Source organism: Hippocampus comes, unplaced genomic scaffold (assembly GCF_001891065.2).
Source record: "Hippocampus comes isolate QL1 unplaced genomic scaffold, H_comes_QL1_v1.1 scaffold67, whole genome shotgun sequence".
Lineage (NCBI taxonomy): Eukaryota > Metazoa > Chordata > Actinopteri > Syngnathiformes > Syngnathidae > Hippocampus > Hippocampus comes.
Genome location: NW_017805221.1, coordinates 485,710 through 501,877, shown reverse-complemented (window position 1 = coordinate 501,877; position 16,168 = coordinate 485,710). Strand labels below are relative to the sequence as shown.

Sequence of the window (16,168 nt, the reverse complement as noted above, 5' to 3'; positions counted from 1 at the left end):
GCCCACTCAGTCTATGGATGTGTGTGTTTGTGTGTGTGTGTGTGTGTGTGTGTGTGTGTGTGTGTGTGTGTGTGTGTGTGTGTCCAAGTAGAGGAACAGTACAGACGCAGTTGCAGGTGCGCGGGCTCTCTTGATGCTTTGCTCCAGGCCTCCCTCCTCCTGGCTGTCTGCTGCTCCTTGACCATTGGGTGAAGCGGGAAAAGAGGACCAGGTTGAGTGAAGCCAGAGAACAGGAAGTCTAGTCGGCGCTCAGGCGGCATCGGAGCAGCGTCCAGCCGAGGGCAGCATGAATCCTTTGTGGAGGCTTTGTAAGAGCAAAGTCATGAAGACGCTCAACCTGGAGTACGCGGACGACTTGGCTGAAGAGGTACCGACCGACGTACGTACTTTCTCGACCAATCTCACCGGCCATCCCCCGCAATGTTGGGTAGGCCTTACGTGTGATACCAACGCAGAATCTGAATCCAAAAAGACTATTACAAAGACATGAATAACGCTGACTTTCCGAAAACAAGGTCCGTTGAAGGCCTGTGGTGCGTGACGCTTCCTCTGTGAACCGTTTCGCAAAGACAAGATGACTGATTGCGCTTTTAAATGACTCCTTTTTGGCGGACGCGTCACCTTTCCCAGCAGAGTCTCAAAAATGTATTTGACGTCACAGTGAAGTGGAAAAATCAAAAAGTTTTACAAACAAACATTCCTGCGAGATCCAAATGTATAACGTTAGACGTCCCAACTGTACTTAGCCAGTGATTCTTTCACATACCACCAGAGGGAGCCCCACACTTGGAGAAACGCTCCAGTGGGCCTCATTTTCGCTCTGTCACAAATGACCCACCCAAAAAGAGTCGCGAGAAACTCAATCCGGCACCGAAGTACAACAGAGGGATCGTCTGGCGTTGCTTGTAGTGACACACCAGGCCAAGACCTTCATTTTGTGTGTGTGGGTGGGTGGGTGTGGGTGTTTTCAGGTGAGTGAGGTGGATGAAGACGTGATGAGTTCAGTCCAGCAAGACGAAGCCCAGAATGTCGTCTCCCAGCTGGCCCGCAAAGTACGCTCAATGCCATTTCCGACGTGAACACCTCCGTTGACCTTTGACTTTGTGCACGTGTGTGTGTGTGTGTGTGTGTGTGTGTGTGTGTGTGTGTGTGTGTGTGTGTGTGTGTGTGTGTGTGTGTGTGTCCAGATGCAGGGAGCGGGGACCAAGAGCTGGAACAGACTGTCAGCTCTCTTCAATAAAGAAGACGAGCACCAACTATTGCAAGAGACGCCAATCGCTGACCAGTCAGTAGACTATAAAGTGTGTGTGTGTGTGTGTGTGTGTGTGTGTGTGTGTGTGTGTGTGTGTATAGATAAATGTATTTTTTTGTAACATAGCCACTACTTACGAAAAAAAAGCAACCCCAATGCCTGATTCCCATATTTGTAACGTACCAGTCCACTTGCAGTCAAGCCAGAGGAACCTTCCAGGCCCACTCGCCGCAGTGGATTCTGGGATAGCTTCGCCGCCAACTGGGCTGCCAAGAAGCAGGCGGAGGCCGCCGCCACCCGCAAGAGGACCGAGGACGAAGAGGGGGTGGCGGCGGCGCCCGAGGAGGAGGAAGAGCAATCTGCGTCGGCGGGGCCGTCCGAGGCGGCGGAGATGGACGGCGCGGAGGAGGCGGAGCCACGGGAGAGCGACGGCAACAACGGCTTCTCCAAATACATCACGCTGGGAGGAGGAGCGGGCGGCGACGATGACGCGGCTTTCAAGTGGGACTTTGTCACCAGCAAACTGGCCGAGTTGAGGAGGGCCAGCCTGGCCAAGAGCGACTAAGAAAACATCCATGAAATTCACCCCTCGCCCGGGAATTTCAGGTATTACTGCAGGTAAGAAAGAAATCATAATGCGGGTAACCGGAACGGTGGACGAATTCAACCTCTTGCGGAATTTTTTGAACTGTTAAACATATTTTCGAATAGATGACATAAAAAAAATCTACGATGTGTATAAATGTAATTTTCGATCTGGTTCCGCTGTAGCTCTTGTCGTGTTTGTTCATACGGCGGAACCTCGATCGAACGGACTCGGAACCGAGATTCACTGGACAGAAAATAGTCTCCGGCTCCACGGAAAAACGCCCCTCGACACCGTACTTTTCAGTCTCTTAGTACCAGAATTGGCTAAAATTCTCCACAGCGACACCCAATGTCGCTGCGGCGCCCTCAACGGATGGTGACCGGTCACGTGTTTACGGCTTGCACTGCTCTCGTAATAGATCAACACACTTGACAGTAAGTCGACTCGAGCAGGCTCAAAAGTGCCTCAATGTGTTGCACATCGTGACAGGAGTGACTTTCCCATCAAAACAATGCACGGATGGCACGGCGACCATGTTAGCAGGGGAGGGAGTACCTTCAAATGCAATGGAGCAGACACGTTAGCTTAGCCTCCACAGCTAGCTCAAGAGGAGCACGTCATATCGACCCGATTTGAGCTCTACGGCTGTTGTTTTACTGAAGTGAGTAGCGTAGGCATCTTTTGGCCATACTATTTTGGTACATGACACAGTTTTTTTTCCCCCCTAAAACCTTCATCGCTTGCATCTTATCGTAATAAAAGTGTAGAAAAAAGAAGTGCGAACATTGTGGGCGCATGCACACGGCCGGATGGCCGCCAATTATCGTTCCTCCAAGCACCACAAGAAATATTCACGCAAACTGTGCACCAGCAACTCTCTGGGATTGTTTGAGATTTTTGTGATTTTTTTTTTTTTTTGTCTTTCTTTGATTGTGTGGTGTATGTTGGATTGTGCCGTTTTATTTTTTTTGAATGCTGCAATTGAAATGTTTCCACCAAATAGCAGTGATGATACATGAAGCACTAAAATCACCATAATAAAGACAACTGCTCGACGTTTTCTACTGTTTTTCTAATTTATTTTGGGGCTTCTTTGGCCCTGTCAGGTGAACAATATTTTTTGTTTCAAGATAAGTGGTTCGGTAATGGATGGATGAATTTTGGATTACTAAAGAATCCAAACATGTTCAACTAGTTAATCCGTTGACAACAATGCTTTTTTTCTGTATGAAATTGTGTTTTACATGTTAGATTTCACCGATGTTGACATTACTGAGCTCTAATTTGTGTTGATGCTTTAAAGCCCCGTTTTGGATCATGATGATCATTCTCAGGCTATTGTGCTTTTGACCACATGGGGGCGCCATTTGCCGTTGCACTGTCTCCAAATCAGCCGGCAGGAGTCAGTCTGCTTTTTTTTTTCTTTTTTTTTTCTTGCTCTTGTGAGCCTGCCAGATCTGAGGCCAGTTTTGTCCCGTTTGATTGAATAGTTTGGAGCGGATCTTCCTGGCGCACGCGCATCCTCTCCTTTGGCTTCCTGTCAGTCATCGAAAACAATGCTTTGCAGGATCACGTCCTTTCAAGTCAGAAATCATCAGCATGGCGTTCTGTGACGTCGCTGCCACACTGAAATACAAATGCTATGATGCATGCATCCAATCAGGAGAATACGGCAAACAAAAAGGAAAAGAAAAGCCCCCCCCCCCTCCGACCCCCAGCAAGTCACATCGAAACCAAAACCGAAGAAAAAATAAAATAAAATGCAACGAAACACCTCATTTATGTGTATAACCAATAACAATATCAAAAATATGAAAACAATTCTGATTCAAAACGGAATAAAATACAAACGGCTGTTGCCGACAACCAGATTCAATATTTAAGTAATCGAGGTCTTTGATCAAGTATGTCTTTTGTCTTAGGTTACAGGAACAACTAAAAATAATATATACAGTATCATGTGATAATACAATACAATACTTTAAAAGCAGACAACGAAAACAATCACATTGATTTATTTTTTTAATGGATTAAAAAAAAGAACCTTATTTTTAATTAGGCAAAATTACTTTGAATAAGTGATAAATACAATTCCAAATAAAATAAGTGCAATAGAAACAAAGTGTAATAAAAATGGACTTAACAATAAAATAAGACTCTAAACTGACTGAAATAAAAAGAATTTGTGATGTAAACATTTTCAAATATTTAAATGTCGAATAATCTAACAAAAAGATGACCTTATACAAGCCTCCACCCCCCAAAAAAGGAAAATAATACAAGAAAAAAAAGGTTCATTACTGCATTAACCGAGCGATAAATGTGTTTACCATTGAAGCATCTTTTATCTTTGCAAAAATAAAATGGGTGTTTTCCATATGAGTTCAGCTTTTGTGAATGTGTGTGTGTGTGTGTGTGTGTGTGTGTGTGTGTCTCAATGTGCAGACTGAGCATGCAAACCTTTCCGGCACCTTGTGAGTTGAGGTGGTGTGATGTGTGTGATGTCATCACCGTGTGCTTGTTAAATGAGTCACAGGGGGAAAAGGTGCGAAGAAAATGAGCTGGAGGGTGTTTTCTCTTTCTCCCCGTGTCTTGTTTTGTCTGACAATTGTTAGATTAGGAGAGGAGCGGGCAGAGCCGAAGCACGCCCACGTAAACACGTGTGGAGCCCGAGATGTCTCGTGGCGTTCAGGCATGACCGTGGTGCGTGTCTCTGCGGTGGTGCCTTGCATCACATCTGGAAAACACACACACACACACACACACACACACACACATATAGACGCACACACATGTATGCATGCACACCGGCCTCCAGCATGGCAAAAGTCTGCTATTATTTGTCTTTTTTTATGTATAATGATAACCCTAGAACAGGAATTGGAACTTGGCTGACTATTATTACCACAATTAAACTAGCAGTACCGACAAAACGCCACCAGGTGACCGTATGGTCCTCTTGGGTGGGTGAGTAGCTTGACTTTATTTTGGTTTTACTTTGTTAACTTCCCTTCATATCCAGTCCATTTGTTTTGTGTTTATTATTTTGGGAGTAGTATTTGTCGTGTATTTCAAAATAATTAACTTAATTGAATGAAAAATGAAATATCATAAAGAAATAAATTTGAATTATGGATTGTGAAATAGAATATTATCCAAACTTCTAAATTTAAAAAAAGGTATCTATTGATATATGATGTAAGTCGGGGACAAAATTAAAATAGAATTATTAAGTGTAATATCTTTGTTGTAATTTTGGACAAATAACTTCAAATACCTGATTTATAAATAAATTACATTAAATAAAAAACAAAATCCAATAGAAACAAGTCGAAATAGCAAACAAAAAAAAACATTCAAATGCTTTTCTTTAACATTTGAAAACACTTGACTAAAACCTACGGGATAACGTCTCAAAAGAATACAATCATTTAATACAATCAACAGCTAGCAGCGAGTTACGAAGCTAGCTAACAAATCTAATAAGCTACATCCAAAAAGTTATGGCGTTGAAAATAAGGGAAATTTGTAGTGTTGTATCACGAATTGGATCTGGATTTGAATGAGACCTTTCTTACTCCAGAGGGGGGGAAAAAATAACATGGTGACGAGCTTGCTGTTCGTTAGCGTGCTAAGATAGCATAGCTGTGCGTATGAATGTCGTTTTAATAGCGTTACGTTGTGGCGTTTTTGGTCGTTTACAGGAAACGAGTCAGCACAAGTGCACATGAATCACGTCTCAGGCTATTATTTGCACTCAACACGTAGCTTTTACTTTTTTGATTTAGAACTTTTCAAAGATTGTGAATCACACCTGATGTCAAAAGCGTGAGTCGGCAAAACGCCTTTTCAAACACACACGACACACAGTTGTTGACGTGAGGAGTCCAGATGTTCATCTTCCCACCGTACTCGACTTTGCAGCCCAGACTTAGATAGCTAGATCGAAAGATTTTTTTTCCCCCCTCAGAGTAAATGTGTTGATCCCGCAGAAGTGCGAAAAGAAAAGCAAAAACACGCTGTTTGTGTCCACATTGCCATAAAAAACAAACAAACAAACAAAAACCTCCTCCAGTTCTTTTGTCTGGGAGGGCTGAACATGAACCTTTAGCCTGTTGCGTACCAGGTGGTCCACATCTCATGACGGCATGAATTCCCAACCTTTCTTTTCCTTTCCCATGCCAACGTTTCCCTCCGGGGTTCTCTGCTTGCTCCTGTAGAACTTTTCAGCCGCACCTCTCCAATTGTGCCATGACGCACCTGGCGTGGGGCCTCGTGCCTCCCTCAGGCCGCCGGCTCAGTTGAAGAGCGCCGACGCCTTCGTTCACGCCGCGCTGCGGGCTAAAGTTGACTTCCTGCGTATTGTTCCTCGCCGGGACAGGTAGCGTCCGTCATTTCCTGTTTTTCTGACGGCCGCCGTGACATTGAAGTGGAGGCTCTCATCACGTCCTGCTCAGACTGACGTTCGGCTCAGGGTTGCTTCCGAGCCGGAAGCCGAATGCACCTTGCCGATGAAAAGTGTATATTTTGTGATTTGGGCGTCTGATCTTTAACATGACCTTTGACCTTTGATTGGTACTAAATATTGAGTGTGCGTGGATTTGGTTGTTTTTTGATCATTGTGTTATCATTTTTTGTTGGTTTTTTTTCGGATTTGAATCACAGTCCACCTTCATGAAGATGATGGACATGTTTTGTAGCCATCCCGTCGTCAACAGAAGATCTGATCCAAAAATGATGACGGCTCCAAAAAGCGCTCCTGAAGACCTCTAAGATGACCTCTGACCCGCTGTGGGCTGTGTGTATGTTTTTTTTCTTGTACCAGACAGCCCCCACAATTACTTTTTGTTTTTCTCGAAAAACACGACTTTTTCTTAAATCAAATTGCAGCTCCTCTTCTCATAACATCACGTCTTTTTTTTCTTTAGCCATCTTTGTACTCATAACAGTCAGCCTTTTTCCCGAAAAAATATCTCTCATTTGTTTGCCTAAACGATTTCTTGATGATGAGGACAATTTCATCAATTTTCCTGGATCACTATCACTCCTCCTTTTTTGTGCCATTCCCCCTTTAAGAAAAAACAACAACTTCCTTTTCTAGTACCATTACAGTTTATTCTTGCTCAACATCTTTTAAAAAGTAAAACTACTTCTTTTTCTAAAGTTCAGCCATTTTTGCAGCAAATGTTAATTGATGTTTTTTCCTGAAAAGTGTGCCTCCCCAATAATTTTTTTTTTTTTTTTACTTAACGTACACCCATTTTGTTGTTGCGTAACTCAACATAAGCAGCAGGCACAAATTGCCCCCGTTTTGCTACCACGCGTCACGTGGGGCTCCGGCTGCGGTTTAGTCGCCGAGCGAATCCTCCGGGGAGGTCCGTCCCAGCGTGGCGCCGATCCGCGGCGCCTATCCCTCGCCCCGGCGGCCCGATCGGGCGCTGGCGGGGAGCGGCCAAACCCCAAAAGTGTGGTGAGGTCGCTCGGCTTTGATGAGGGTGGAGGTCAGAGAACGCGGCAGTAGGCAGACCGGCTCTTCGGTCTTCATCTGGAGCCTCACAAGAAAAGGGTCAATGTGTTTTCTATTCGATACAGAGCGGGTCTATGGGTGGAGATTTTTCTTTTGTTTTTGTCGTGGCTGCTCGAAACGTTGCCTTGGCTTTGCTGTTAATGCGTTTCAGAAGCAGCCAGGCCCTTTTTGCCCCTTTTTGACCTCAAGCGTCCTCATATGCAAGTCTGAACCCGGGACTCAGTCGTTCCGTCTGCACACTTGGTCGCGCCCCCGAATTGATTCTTCACGCAGATGGAAAGGTTTTCACCCGGGCTCCAGGCACCGATGTTTTCATTAACGAGATCAGCGCCAGCCCGCTTGACGCCGACATGACCTCCCGACCACTGGCATGATCTTTTCCGATTTCAAATATACTGTCCAGTAGATATTTGGAATTGGTGTTTTTTTTTTTTTTTTTAAACATTTTTTTAATCATGACATTCTTCTCAAAATACAACTTTTTTTTTTCTTGGGGGTCGGGGGGCTGTTTTGACTTGAGAAGTAAGACTTCTTCTCAAAGTCCATTTGTTTTCTTATTGTAACACTTTTTTGCGAAATGTATTTTTTTTTGAAGAACATATCTAAGATGTATATTGAGTAGTAATATTGCGAGTGGGTTTTCAGAAAGCCAACTTTATTTTCACAATATTGTGACTTTTTTTTTTAAGGATGCACATTTTCTTTTTTTTTTAATCTGTCTTTTTTTTCCCCTCTCTCATTCACTTTTTTTCAGAAAACGGTGTATTTTTCAAATGACAAATATTCCTCCATTTAAATATTTGTGCCCTGTGACTGACTGGCGAGCAGTTCAGGGTGCGATCCATGACATTTCCATTGCGCTACTGTCATGAACAAACTTCCACTCCTACTTGGCTTTTCTCAGTTACATAAAAAAAAAAAAAAGAAAAGTGACAATGGTCGACGTAAGGCCAGCGCAAGCTAGCTTATTTTCTATTAGCGTGTCCTCTCTGTGACCCCGGAAGGGAGCTAAGCTCAATTGGAGATCCTCTTTATGAGCTAAAATATTATTTCTGCTACATTTTTCTTTTCTTTTTTTTCCCAACAGCTTAGCAGGATAAGTGTGGTATGTTGGATTCTTGATTTAACCTACTTTAAAGTGAGAACATTCTTTCCAGTCAATCCTCCTCTTGGGTGTTCTAAGAAGGGGTAAACAAACGGCGGATTTACTTTGGTTGCTACTGTCGGGTTCTGAACAGCTCACTCGTCACCAAATGCCGACTTTGTCCTAACAAAGGACTTTCAGTTCTTTAATTTCCCTCCAAAGGAAAAAAAAGGCTAATCCGGTTAGCGTGCTTCTGATAGCTGTCGGACAATTTGGTTGGATGAGCTACGTGCAACAATGTAGATCAATGAGAAGGGGAAACTTTTTAGCGTGAAAACGCTCTAGTTTTTGTTGACTTCACGTGAAAACGATGTAATGGGAACTAAAAACGGAGGAGGTCACTTCTTTCCCCTCCCCCCCCCCATCCATTTTCCCCATAATTTACAACTTTTTCATAAAACATACTTTTTTTTTGGTCAAAATAAAGAACTGTTTTCGTTCGAAAATTTTTTCACTTTTTTTTTCTACCTCTTTTTTTTTTTTTTTGAGTAACGTTGCAATTAGTAAATCAGACTTTTTCACTCTGAACATGAAGATTTCATGACCTCCATTTTTTTTTAAATTATTCAAACTTTTTGTGTTTCCTAGTCATTCATCGGTAGAATTGTTGTACTTTTTAAAATGTTTCGGTGTAACTGAAATACATAGATGCCAGCTAATGGGGTACTTCAATAACAATTCAATTAAAATGTATGTTTTCAAAAAAATCTTAAAGGTTAAATGCAAATGTACTTAAAAAGTTAAATACAACTTAAATGAAGTCAAAAAAAGTCTCCTGCACGAAGCAGAAGCTCCACATTTGCCTTGTTCACACAACACTTTGAATATTCCATTTCTGTTGAGGGAGGCCATGCGCTTAATAAAGACCAAACTTGTGTTCTCCCTGCTTCAATCTGACGTAACCCCCCCACCCCAAACGTTCTGCTCAGATTTCCCACCAGGCCGAGCCCCCCCCACCTTGAGGCAGAGGTCACCAACAAGAAAGAAGGCAATGGAAAGGTCCACCGGTGTGATTTATGACCCCACGCCGTCACAGGATCCCAACAACTGGATGGTTCTTGCTACCCGAAACCCTCCTGCTAATGTTAGGAGTCAACCTTTTGGAGATCCCATCCTGTGGACTTGGGCCCTGTGGCTCCTTAGCTAAAGCCACCAGTCTCCAACTTGGGTCTTAAACTGGACAGTGATTTTTTTGTTGTTTTTAATTGGACCGGCAAATTGGTGCCGTTGTGAAATCCAGCTTCTTTCATCTATGGCAGCTATCTCGAGTTGCGCCTCTCATCCTCTGGCGAGCATTTTTAGATACAGTCATTCAAGCCTTGGTCACATCTCGGCTGGATGACTGTAACGCACTTGACTTTGGAGTCAGCCAATCCTCCATGAAGTGTCTCCAGCGGGTCCCGAATGCTGCCGCTCGCCTCTTGACCGGGACCCGTAAGAGCTTCACTCCTCCTCCAGCATGCCTTCACTGGCTGCATTTTCGAGTTGTTTTGAAGAGGACCCTCTGGTTTGTTTTCCAATCTTGCAGTGGCCTGGCCCTACCTGACCTCTCGGAGCTTCCTGCCCACTGCCTCCGGTCTGCACGGAACCAGGCGCTATTCGAGGTCTCGAGAACTAAGCTCAGAGGGGACGCAGCCTTTTCCGTCGCCGTTCCCTCTCTTTGGAATGAAAATTGGGTGAGCCCCCTCGCTGGCCATCTTTCAAACTCGTCATTTTTATTCTTTGGCTTTTGACTCAGCATGAGACTTGATATCTAGTTGGACTGTTTTTGTGCTTTCTACCACCTTTGTTATTTATTGATTGTTGTCTGAATTCTTTTTGCTCCATGTACAGCACTTTGTAGACAGCGGTGGTTGTTTTCAAGTGCTCGAGAAATACACTTGAGTTGAGTTGAGATGGCATCGCGCCCTGATATGTTGACAGTCTGAAGCATTGCATTCTCCAGGTGAGAGTGATTCATCTGTTGGATTTTGCGGGGGAGAGTCTGACACAACTGTTTATGTTTGTGTTCTCGTTGTACCTTGGACTCACTTGTCAAGTTGTTTGGTCTGCTTCATCTCAAGCCCGCTGGCCAAGGCCTGTTTTTGTAGCCCAGACAGCACTTTTTAATTTTTTTCAGTCTTCACTGATAGTTTTAATCCGCAATTTCACTTAAATGATCCAAAGAAAGGAGTCTGTAGTAGCTAACAACAATTGAATGAAGTCATCCCAAAGTCACCTCTCCACCAAGTGGTCGAGTTCAGTTTGCGACAGGACACTTCGGGAAAGGTGTGAATCCAAAACAAAACAAAAAAAAAATCAGATTTTGATCACAGAATCGATGGCCTCCATCAAGTGCCTACCTCTAACGTTTTATCCGCAAGGAGCAAAGGAATTCTTTTTGGTCACCGAGGATCTTTTCCAGTAGGATCTCGATCTCTACCACCGGACAATCCTTAAGAGTCTCGCGTGTCTGTCCCCTGAAGCCGACATGGACAACCTCAATCTGCTGAAGCTACTGGTGCGGAAGAACCAGGCCAGGTTTGGTGCAGTTCACTTGCTCTGACAAGACTTTACGACGACTCCTCAGAGAAGGGAGGGGAAGGCAAAAACCCGCTGAGAGCAATCGTGGGAACAGTTTGCGACCACTTGGACACATGTCAAGTGAGCTGTTGGATGTTGTACCTCCAAAACAAGTGGAAAGTGACAAATGGATTCCAGAAGCTTTTCTCATTAGTCGTCATAATTGGCTCAGGTAGTCGAGCTTTGGACCCCCTGTGGAGCTTTTATGTGAATGAAAACCCAGATCGGCAGCCTGGAATGGTTTGTTGCACACTTTCCAGGCTGTTTCTATTCCCTCCGATTGTGCTTGCTCAGCACTGCCCCGATCCAGCCCATCCCTACAATTACACAACGGGAATTGTCCTCGGCCAGCTGGTGTCTTGTTTATTTCAAGGCGGCAGACGCGAGACGAAGAAAAGACGGAGGGGAAAGAAAGCCAAACCCAAAACATGAGCATATGTTTCAACCTTGTCCTGTGAACCCAAAACAGGATGTCACACAGCAGGCCCTGCGCTCATGTCAGGCAGACACAGAAGGCTAATTGTCTCGCCGCCGCTGCTGGTGCTGCTGCTGCTGCTTTCAGGAAAAGATGGAAGGAGGTTGATGTTTTCTGTCCCTAAAACAAACAACTGTGTGGGCAGAGTACAAATCCAGATGCCCGGATCCTTAAAAGCCTTTAAAGTAAACAAACGATGCTTTCTTGACCTTTTAAAACGGTACCCAGGTATGTACTTAATACGTCACTAAAAAGGGGAACACCCGTCGCCATCGTTTTCATAAACAAAGCGATGCATGGTTTGTTGCACACTTTCCAGGCTGTTTCTATTCCCTCCGATTGTGCTTGCTCAGCACTGCCCCGATCCAGCCCATCCCTACAATTACACAACGGGAATTGTCCTCGGCCAGCTGGTGTCTTGTTTATTTCAAGGCGGCAGACGCGAGACGAAGAAAAGACGGAGGGGAAAGAAAGCCAAACCCAAAACATGAGCATATGTTTCAACCTTGTCCTGTGAACCCAAAACAGGATGTCACACAGCAGGCCCTGCGCTCATGTCAGGCAGACACAGAAGGCTAATTGTCTCGCCGCTGCTGGTGCTGCTGCTGCTGCTTTCAGGAAAAGATGGAAGGAGGTTGATGTTTTCTGTCCCTAAAACAAACAACTGTGTGGGCAGAGTACAAATCCAGATGCCCGGATCCTTAAAAGCCTTTAAAGTAAACAAACGATGCTTTCTTGACCTTTTAAAACGGTACCCAGGTATGTACTTAATACGTCACTAAAAAGGGGAACACCCGTCGCCATCGTTTTCATAAACAAAGCGATGCGCTTTGATCTGAGTGTACCGATATTGCTTTGAGAGATGCATTGAGGTGGTAGTGAATCTTTTCTTGTACCTTCACAACTAAAGGTGTTCCCTAAGGCTTGGTACCGGGCACCTCCTCTGTTGCAGTACCAAAAACAAAAGAAACAGTCAAAATCAGTCAGTATTTGCATTTATTGATTGTGTGCATGCGAATCATGTCTTGAGAGTCAAATCAACGTCTTTGATGGACATCCGCCACAATAAAATGAGCCATTTTGTCAATATGCAACCAAATGCAAAAGTAGGTCCGGTTGAAGGAGTGTGCCAGGGAGATGATAAATAAGGGCAAAGCTATCAGGGTTGGGACTCATTACAGTAATGGATCACAATAGTCACACGTGAGACCCTCGGCCGAACCCCCGGCATACCTCGGAAGACCCCAGAGTCTGCATGCGAGTGGGCCGTACCGCCGAAGTGACCGGTCGGCAGAGATGAGCCAGTGATGAATGAAGTGAGGTAGAATCTGCGCTTGATCTCGGGAGGCCGAACCGCCACATGCAGCCGATGTCTTGACCGTCTTTCCGTATGAAGCCCCTTTCGCACAGGCCCACGGTCACGAAAGCCAAGCGCACGCCGGATGAGGACGGGGGGGTCAAGTCAACCAACCATTGCGCCTGCTTAGAATGAGTAGCGGAAGGCACCGCCCACCCCAGCATTCTGATTCCGATTCTGAGAAGCGGCTGCTGTCATCCAGAATGCCGGCGTTGACTTGGCGTTTAATTATGCGCATGGGTGCGGCCGCACTTCGGACACGACGGGAGACCGGCGTCCCCCTTCTACCGTTCCACCTCGGCAATATGAGAGGGGCTTTTGAGTGGTGACGACAACTTCTTGGAAGAAACTGTCTGCTACGCATCCTATTTTTCCAGAGGTTCCCTGTAATCCTGAGTGATAATCAATGATGTCACAAGACATTATCAGGACAGTGTATATAAAAATAAAGTCAATCAATCACCCCCCAACCCCCCCAGCCCCCTTCTCTCTCTCCCAATTTCATTTCAGTACATTAACAACCCCACAGGGGAGTCTTGCATGTTTGATTCAACGCCTGCGTTAAAAAAAAGATAATAAAAAAGAAAATGAGGTACTCATGGCTCGCTTCACGCAGCATTTTTCCACTCGTTTAGTCTCCGGTGTCAACGCGAGCAGACAATTATAGCTATGTGCCAGTTCAGAATCCAGTTCTGTTCCAGATTGTGCATCTGGAATCAATCCATTTGAAGAGGAGCTTTCGGTCAGATGCATAAATAGTTTTGACGGGAGTCATTTGGGGAAAAAAAGTTTTTCAAAGGAGCGACCGCCAAGTTGCTGGTGTGAACCACGTGCCCACCAAAGCGACTGCAAATCGTCCTCGAACGGAGACGGTCTTCTGGATCAAACCGTCGACTCCCTGGGTCCTTCACAGGCAGCGTTTTTGCAGCCGTAGAGCCACTTGATGACCCGAGCGTTCCTCTCTATGATGGAGACGCCGGCGGGGGGCTTCTCGGCCAGCTCCTCCCGGAACAAGCCGTCTCCGGAGTGGCGGGAGAACTCGCTGGGCTCTGTGCCGCCGTCCCCGGCAACGCTGCGCAGAGCCAGCGAAAGCGTGTCGACGGAGCTGGCGCCAGACAGGAAGTTCTCCCGGCCGAGGCGCTCGATCAGGTCCGCGTCCAGGCCGCAAAAGTCAAAGAACCGCTCCTGCTCGGAACGGGCACCGGAGCGGTCCAGATGCAGGTCCGATTTAGAACGGTGCAGGCCCCCGCGCTGACTCCTGCGGGATGAAGGTTGCGGCGACGCCCGTCTCCACGGACCGTTATCGTCCGTGCCGTCATCCGCGGTGCCTTTCGATCCGTCGCTGGTCTGGTCTAGTGGAGAGGTCAACCCCGGGCCGGTGACGGACCCCGGGCCGTGTTCCTGGTCCGTTTTGCTGGACCTCCTGCTTCCCGGCCCGCCGTCTCCCGTGTCCTTATCGTTAGTCCACGACATGCGGGAGTCTCCATCCCGCGAGGGCGCTTTCTCCTCACCGATGACCATCTTGTGGACCCCGCCGCCGCCACCCTTCTCCCTCACGGAGCCCTGGAAGAGGCGGCGGACGAAGCCGTATCCTTTCAGCTCGGCGCTGCCGTTCTCGCCGTTGGGACTCTTGCACTCTTTCTTCTGCCGGTAGATGACGAGCGAGTCGGGTCTCAGCATGCGCTTGCCGGTGCTCCTGCGGAGGACGGGGGCGCTGCGCGGCGTCACCAGGGTGCTAAATGCGGGCGTTCTGGGACTGGCTGGCTTCCGGTTCAGAGCGTTGTTATGAGCCTCGAGGTCGACGGCAGACTGTTGATTCTCCTTTCTGGAGTCGTCGTTTTCATTTTCGTCCCCGGAGGAAAAAGATCGAGAGAGAGTGGAGAAGGGGGTGCTGGAGAAATGCCGCGGGGGGAGTTGGGGACTGGCGAAAAGCCTTCGGGGCGGCGGCGGCGGGGTGGCGCACAGCACCGACACGGGTTCCTGTTTGGCGTTGATGACCTGCCGGCTCTTGACGTACTTGGCCTTGTCCGCCTCCAGCCTCTCGACAGCGCTGATCGCTCGACCGTGGCCCCCGGCGTCCATCTGCCGCCGCAGGTAGTCCGGACCCTTGTTGAGGAGCCGAAGGGGGGACGGCGATCCAATGGGAGTCAACGGCTTCATGTTGATTCAATGGGATTGGAAAGACATCCAAGCTGTCGCCTAGTTTGGTTTTTTTTTTTTTGAATTTTTTTTTTTTTTTTCAACACGTGACTTTCATTCCTGGAAATTGGAGGGTCGCGTTTGAAGAAAGCACAGTGTTTAAGTTTGGTGTTTCTTTTTTCAAAAGGGCAGTAATCTCAGCACTGAGGCAAATTGATATCCAGGATTTACACACGACGAGGTGGGCGGCCCTCTTTGTGTCAGAAAGCCCTCCCGAGCGAGACACTCCCTGGCCGCAGCGCAGCCGAAATAGCAAGCGGACTCCTCTTTGAAAAGCCGTCTTCTTTTCCTCCCTTCGTCGATCCTCCCGGCGACTTGCTCGCATCCGGCACTTGAGACACCGACTGGCAGATGGGCCAACGTCTTTGCGAATGCCTCACCTGTGTGCCCCCTGAGAGAGAAAGAGAAAGAGAGAGAGGTTTCAGTTGTTTGACAGAGCAGATGGCAGACGCTGCCAACTTGAAAATGACAACGTCAATGTGTCGAAGGTCACTTCCTTTCAAAATGCACACGTGCATGAAAAAGCCAAACACGGGATTACATTTCTGACCAATGACTTTTTTTTTTTTTTTTTTTGAAAGGAGTGGACAACTATTTTTGACATTTGTATGGCGGTTGAGAAAATGTGACTTCAAACAAGACCTTTTGCTAACCTCTTTCGAACACGAAATGAAACGTCTTTCATGTTTTCTCAACGCTAGCAGTCCATCTTTGGCCTGCACCTCAACTTGTACCTTGCTTCCACATCACAAGCGGAATACTGCCATAAATACTCTGTGGGCCGACAGCCTGGTCCCCCCCCCGCCCAGATGTTAAGCTTCCAGCCCTGGGATAGTCCTTGTTTAGGAGCGGGAAAAAAGAGAGTGACTGCTGAATGAAAGTGTGACCACGCAGAAAATCAACTTTCAAGCTGCCGAATCAAGATTTGCTCTCTGCAGAATCAACACTTTGTCTCAGCAGATTTCCGCTGGCACTAAACAGAGTGGCGAGAGTCAACAAAAGCACAGCCAGTGTGACGGTCTCAGGTCCTCGGTCAGCTGCACGAATATCCGTCATTCTTCGC

At 46.5% G+C, this 16,168-nt stretch overlaps 2 protein-coding genes across 2 annotated transcripts; one reads left to right on the top strand and one right to left on the bottom strand.

The window, feature by feature from the left end:
• The first annotated feature begins 60 nt into the window (after positions 1–60).
• LOC109515273 (testis development-related protein) lies at positions 61–2,897 on the top strand. The gene is made up of 4 exons (XM_019868936.1): positions 61–367; positions 972–1,052; positions 1,188–1,285; positions 1,439–2,897. Exons 1-4 carry the CDS (start codon positions 287–289, stop codon positions 1,815–1,817), a joined length of 639 nt encoding a protein of 212 aa, XP_019724495.1. The 5' UTR covers positions 61–286; the 3' UTR covers positions 1,818–2,897.
• A 10,377-nt stretch (positions 2,898–13,274) lies between these two features.
• On the bottom strand, positions 13,275–15,485 carry fam110d (family with sequence similarity 110 member D). The gene is made up of 2 exons (XM_019869197.1): positions 15,140–15,485; positions 13,275–15,098 (listed from the first exon to the last, which is right to left on the bottom strand). The coding sequence occupies exon 2, from the start codon at positions 15,064–15,066 to the stop codon at positions 13,789–13,791; it is 1,278 nt and encodes a 425-aa protein (XP_019724756.1). The 5' UTR covers positions 15,067–15,098; positions 15,140–15,485; the 3' UTR covers positions 13,275–13,788.
• Positions 15,486–16,168: the final 683 nt, after the last annotated feature.

Coding starts and splice junctions, on each gene's coding strand:
- LOC109515273 (XM_019868936.1), top strand. CDS start 287: ATGAATCCTTTGTGGAGGCTTTGTAAGAGCAAAGTCATGAAGACGCTC. Junction 368..971: donor CGGACGACTTGGCTGAAGAG/GTACCGACCGAC, acceptor GGGTGTTTTCAG/GTGAGTGAGGTGGATGAAGA. Junction 1,286..1,438: donor GAGACGCCAATCGCTGACCA/GTCAGTAGACTA, acceptor GTAACGTACCAG/TCCACTTGCAGTCAAGCCAG.
- fam110d (XM_019869197.1), bottom strand. CDS start 15,066: ATGAAGCCGTTGACTCCCATTGGATCGCCGTCCCCCCTTCGGCTCCTC.